Consider the following 6,000-nt stretch of genomic DNA (forward strand, 5'->3'; position numbering starts at 1 on the left):
CCTTAAATACAGTTGTCTTAGAGAAAGGGTAGTGACCTAGTGTGAAAATATTTGATCTTCAGTGTGCCATTAGTATGGCAGTGGAGAGGAGATGCTGCAGTTGTGCCAGGAGCAACAGGGTTGACTGTTAAATGTCCTGTTAAGCAACATTCTCACAGGGGCAGGTAAGGATGTGCAATGAATGTTGGCTTTGCCAGCAACACCCATGTCCCCTGAACAAAAAATTAATCCATGTGTCGCATTAAAGACTATATCAATAGTACTTTTTAAATAAAAAATTTGAAAATTGCTGAGGAAAACACATTATTTTTAAACAAAGTTAACTGCCAATCATCTTTAACCGATGCATTATCCATGGCTATGCCTATACCAAAGTGCACTTGCCAATCAATCAATACTTTTGTCTCAGTATAAATGTGGCTTTCCCTGTATTTTTATATTTCTTACAAATTATTTCAAAGAGTGCAAGATGAAAAGCTTTGATGACAATATCAGTCTTTCTTTTAGCAACATTTCACCATTAAGTAGAGGAAGATTAGGAAATCTCCCATCAACAATGTCATCATGATGCATTGTGGAAACACCTGCCAGAAATTTATCATAAAAGCAGTCCAAGAAATATAGTTTAAATTGGCAAAGGCAGGCATTTCACTAATTATAAAATAGGATACTGTAAAATGTAATGTGACCAGCGGGCCAGACGGTTCAGCAAGCATTTAAGTAAACCTTACTTGAGTTTTTCCAAGGACCAATAATGCGTTGCACCATTCTTCAGATCTTGTACCTCCACTGCAACAACAGTTCTTGGGAATTGTTGAACTTCACGATCCGATTCGGCCTCAGCAGGGAGTAATTCAGGCGGAAGAGGGGAGTATAGCGTGTTTGTGAGCAACACAAACTGGAATTGCACCTGAATAAAAAGTGTGGGAGGAGTTAGGGAAGAAAAATCAATATTAAACCACAATTCTTCTTCCCCAATTCATTAATGTGTGTAACACATGAGTTTTAGGAACAACATGTACTGCAGAATGGTCATCGTCTCAAGCAAGGACATCTTCGCTTGGGTAAACTGCCACTTAAGTTTATTAGCTTGATTTCTAGGTTAAGGGGATTGTCGCAAACAAGAGATCAAGTACATCAGATCCAAGTTGTCTGCAGTTTAGATGGGATGTGAACTTACTGAAATATAAAATGTAAAAGGGCTTTACAGGATAGATATGGAGAGGATGCTCCCTGTGCCTAAGAAATCTAAAATTAGGGGCAACTCTCAGAACAAGTCATTGATCATTCGCGTCTGAGACGAGAATTGTATTTTCACTCAAACATTTTGTGAATCTCTGATATTCTGTATTCTCAAGGGCTGTTGCTGTGGAGAAAAAATCACCTGCCTCGGAGTCAGAGTCGGGGTTCAATGACAGAGTTTATTGCACAAGGAAATACCGGAGCTCCAGGGAGAGAAAGGCACCAACAGCACAGTGGTCAGCTACGAGTTTTCTCTCAACCTGGAGCACATGTTAAGATACTTTTAGACATGTTGTGATATAATAGGTCAGTGATGAGGTTATTGTTTCTGCAACATGGTTTGTTTATTGTAACATTGCAGAATCGTTAATAGGTTCGGATCAGTCATTGTCTGTTCTAGCGCAGCCTTTGTTAATTTTTGTGCGGTTGCTGTCGGCTTCAGTGCAGACATAGTCAGTTTCAATGTCTGCTCGGAAGTCCACTGCTGTAGTAATGGTGCTAATCACTCTTCCTGAGAAGGACGATTACCACAGCCCTGGCTATTATCACTCTGTATTGAGTCCGTATCTAACTGTTAGCATTTCTATCAAAGGTGTTGGCTGGACCCAGACACTTCGGCGGGCAGTGTACGTTACTCATGTGTATTCTCTCCCTCACCTGCCTTGAACGAATCAACTCGGTTGTGAGTGCATTTTACTGACACTCTGATGGCCCCAGGCAGCGTTTGTGTTTACTCTGCTGTCTCCCTCCATATTGCAGTCCGGCAGCCATCTTGTGCATCAAGTGGCCAACTTATGGCTCAGCGGCCATTTTGTGTGTCCATGTGCCTAGTGTCACCCTGCCTCGTGCCATCTCCCACTTCACTGTGAATGCTCAATGCATGGTCAAGGCAGAGGTCAATAGATGTGTGGACACCAATGGAATAGTGAGGGGTAAGACAGAATAGGCAGCAATCTAATTGAAAGGTGGAGTAGGTTGAAAGGGTTATACGATATACTTCAGCTACAATGTCCAATGCTATAGTGCAATATAACTATCACATGTAGCACACACCAAACCTTAAACACAATCTTTCCACAGTCTTTTCCAAATTAACACTTATTAATTTTACACTATGGATTAATGTTCAAGCCACACATTAGGAAGAGTCATTTGACCCAACTCTCTTCTGACAGATTAGATTAAATTACTTACAGTGTGGAAACAGGCCCTTCGGCCCAACAGGTCCACACCAACCCTCTGAAGAGCAACCCACCCAGACCCATTCCCCTACATTTACCCCTTCACCTAACACTACGGGCAATTTAGCATGGCCAATTCACCTAACCTGCACATCTTTAGACTGGGAGGAAACTGGTGCACCCGGAGGAAACCCACGCAGACACGGGAAGAATGTGCAAACTCCACACAGACATTTGCCCGAGGTGGGATTTGAACCCTGGTCTTTGGCGCTGAGGAAGCGGTGCTAACCACTGTGCCACCGTGCCGCTCACAGGTTTTATAAAAGTGTTTTGTCTCAAAAAAAAAGTGAAAAATTGAGGTTTATTTCTCAGCAAAGAGCCTAAACTGTAAATATTTGTTCCTTAGCATATTTGTCAATCCTCTATAACTGGAGACTAATTAATGTTGATTTGTCTGAAATGATCCTCCCATCTCTACCCCACAGCACGGACATTAATATAGAATTGAAAAGGAGCATCAGCAATTCTTTCCTGAAACCAGCTTTCAGAGCAGCGCTCATTTGCAAACAATGTCTGGGTTTTTCGGAAGAGTAAATTCCAGACTAGAATAGCACAAGCCCAGCACATTTCAGCAGCAGTCGCAGGCTGTAGGCCAGTATTCCTGAGCAGCAGGAGAGTCAATGGGAAGGGCTTATGCTCGTGCTCAGGAATACTGGCCTACAGCCTGCGACTGCTGCTGAAATGTGCTGGGCTTGTGCTATTCTAGTCTGGAATTTACTCTTCCGAAAAACCCAGACATTGTTTGCAAATGAGCGCTGCTCTGAAAGCTGGTTTCAGGAATGAATTGCTGATGCTCCTTTTCAATTCTATATTAATGTCCGTGCTGTGGGGTAGAGATGGGAGGATCATTTCAGACAAATCAACATTAACTAGTCACCAGTTATAGAGAATTGACAAATATGCTTAAGGAACAAATATTTACAGTTTAGGCTCTTTGCTGAGAAATAAACCTCAATTTTTCACTTTTTTTTTGAGACAAAACACTCTTTTATAAATCTTTCAGAAGCGAGTTGGGTCAAATGACTCTTCCTAATGTGTGCCTTGAATATTAATCCATAGTGTAAAATTAATAAGTGTTAATTTGTAAAAGACTGTGGAAAGATGTTCTTTAAGGTTTGGTGTGTGCTACATGTGATAGTTATATTACACTGTAGCATTGGACATTGGAGCTGAAGTAGATCATAGAGCCCTTTCAACCTACTCCACCTTTCAATTAGATTGTTGCCTATTCTCTCTTACCCCTCACTATTCCATTGCTAGAAGTGTCAACTCTCCTGCTCCTCAGATGCTGCCTGTCCAGCTGTGCTTTTCCAGCACCACACTTATTGACTCTGATCTCCAGGATCTGCAGTCCTCACTTTCTCCCAGTATTCCTCAGCAGTCAACAACAGATTCCAGTTTAGAATGGATTTAAGTTAACCAAAGACATAAGAAAAATTCACAAATAGACACTAAAAAGTTAACCAGGGAATTATGTTATTGAGCACTACACCTTAGTGCCATGCAGTACCTTTTTCTTCAACTCAACACTAATAGCATTAGCCTCCTTTAGATAGACAGCATTCCCCCAGAGTAGGTCACGCAAAGATGTAAACTGGTGATACTTCCATTTCCTGAATGCCCACTCTGCCAGCTCATAATCACGTTGGGTCCAGGACACTACAGAGGAAAACAAGGTTCAGAGAAGAACAGAAACCTATCAATGGTCACTCATGGCCAGGTACTGGAAACCATTCAAACATTTCAGCTTTAATTTTCTGACTGTATCATTGATGGTAACCCCTTTAAAATGGTTCCAGATGGCATTTCAATAAAACTCTTGTTTGCCGGCATACACCCAAGAGCATGCAGGTTGATTGGATTATCTGAGAGCAAGGCCTTTACCCCAACCACCTCCTCTCACCAGCACCAGTAATTTCTTTATTAACCAAAGCCTCTATTTAGTTGGTTAGCTCATTTGGCTGGATGACTGCTTTGTGATGTGGAGTGATGCCAACAGTGTGGGTCGAATTCCTGCACTTGCTGAGGTTACCTTGAAGAACTCTCCTTCTCGCTGGAGGTGTGGTGACCCTCAGGTTAAACCACAATCAGTCATATCTCTCTAACAAGAGAGCAGCCCCAGAGTCCCCGGTCTCACTTTTATTTAATATCAAAACCAAACCTGCTCACTTTGCCTCGGAAATTATATATTTTTTTAAATTGGTTAGAATTTTACATCATGAAGATTACATTAACACAAAAATAGCAGATAGAGTCAGAGTCGTACAGCACAGAATCAGATCCTTTGGTCCAACTTGACCATACCAACCAGATATTCTAATTTAATCTCGTCCCATTTGGCAGCATTTGACCCATATTCCTCTAAGACCTTCCTATTCATTTACCCATCCAGATGTTTTTAAATGTTGTAATTTTACGAGCCTCCACCACTTCCACTGGCAACTTATTCCATACACGCACCACCCTCTGCATGAAAAAATTACCCCTTAGGTCACTTTTAAATCTTTCCCCTTTCACCTTAAAATTATGCCCTCCTCTTTTGGACTCCCTTCCCTGGGGAAAAAGACCTTGACTGTTCACCCTCTCCATGCCCCTCATGATTTTATAAACCTCTATAAGGTCACCCCTCAGTCTCCGACGCTCCAGGGAAAACAGCCCCAGTCTATTCAGCCTCTCCCTATAGCTCAAACCCTCCAATCCTGGCAACATCCTTGTAAATCTTTTCCACACCCAAACAAGATTTATATCTTTCCTATAGAACTGAATGCAATATTCCGAACGTGGCCTAACTAATGTCCCGTACAGCCACAACATGCCATCCCAATGCCTATACTCAATGAACTGATCAAAAAGCAAATATACCAATCTTTCACCAATCTATCTACTTCAAGGAACCATGAATCTGCATCCCTAGGTCACTTTGTAACACTCACCACCTAAGCGCATATGTCCTGTCCTGACGTGCCTTACCAAAATGCAACATCTCACATTTATCTAAATTAAATCCCATGTGTCACTCCTTGGCCCATCTGCCCATTTGATCAAGGTGCCATTGTATTCTGAAACAATCTTCTTCACTGTCCACTGGCCCATCTATTTTAGTGTCACCTGAAAACTTCCTAGCCTTTCCTCCGATATTCACATCCAAATCATTTGGATAAATGACAAAAAGCAGTGGTCCTAGCATTGATCTTTGCAGCACACAAATGGTCACAGGCTCCAGTCTAAAAAACAACCCTCTACCACCAGCCTCTATCATCTGATCTAAGTGAGACTCAGACTGCCAGGTGAACAAAATTGTTTTTTTTTCATATCAGTTTCTTCTCCAGAGTAGTGACTCTCAGGCCAGCTCCAACCTGAGGTGCTCCCTACCCTCACAAGCTGGACTGTGTTGGATAGTTCGGGATTTTTGAAGCATGAAGATACAGCAAGGTCCAGAAATTCTGGTTGGAATGGTGTTACATAAGCCTTTACAGGAGAACGTGCAAAGCTGAACCATGCTCTAAATCACAGCTTA

General features: G+C 41.9%; 1 protein-coding gene across 27 annotated transcripts in view; it reads right to left on the minus strand.

The window, feature by feature from the left end:
* The window catches only part of kif1b (kinesin family member 1B), a 216,768-nt gene that overhangs the window by 71,493 nt on the left and 139,275 nt on the right, over nt 1-6,000 (minus strand). For all 27 annotated transcript variants that reach the window (XR_015753427.1, XM_043676220.2, XM_043676210.2 and 24 more), the window contains 2 exons: nt 3,994-4,142; nt 732-910 (listed from right to left, as the gene is read on the minus strand). Coding sequence is in view for 26 of the 27 variants with exons in the window: in XM_043676220.2 (XP_043532155.2) it covers nt 732-910; nt 3,994-4,142 (328 nt within the window). In the remaining variant the exon portion in view is untranslated. The remainder of the gene's footprint in view (nt 1-731; nt 911-3,993; nt 4,143-6,000) is intronic.

The sequence above is a fragment of the Chiloscyllium plagiosum genome, unplaced genomic scaffold (genome assembly GCF_037043375.1).
Source record: "Chiloscyllium plagiosum isolate Xiang-an unplaced genomic scaffold, Cpla_swu_hap1 HiC_scaffold_37, whole genome shotgun sequence".
In the NCBI taxonomy this organism is placed as follows: Eukaryota; Metazoa; Chordata; class Chondrichthyes; order Orectolobiformes; family Hemiscylliidae; genus Chiloscyllium; species Chiloscyllium plagiosum.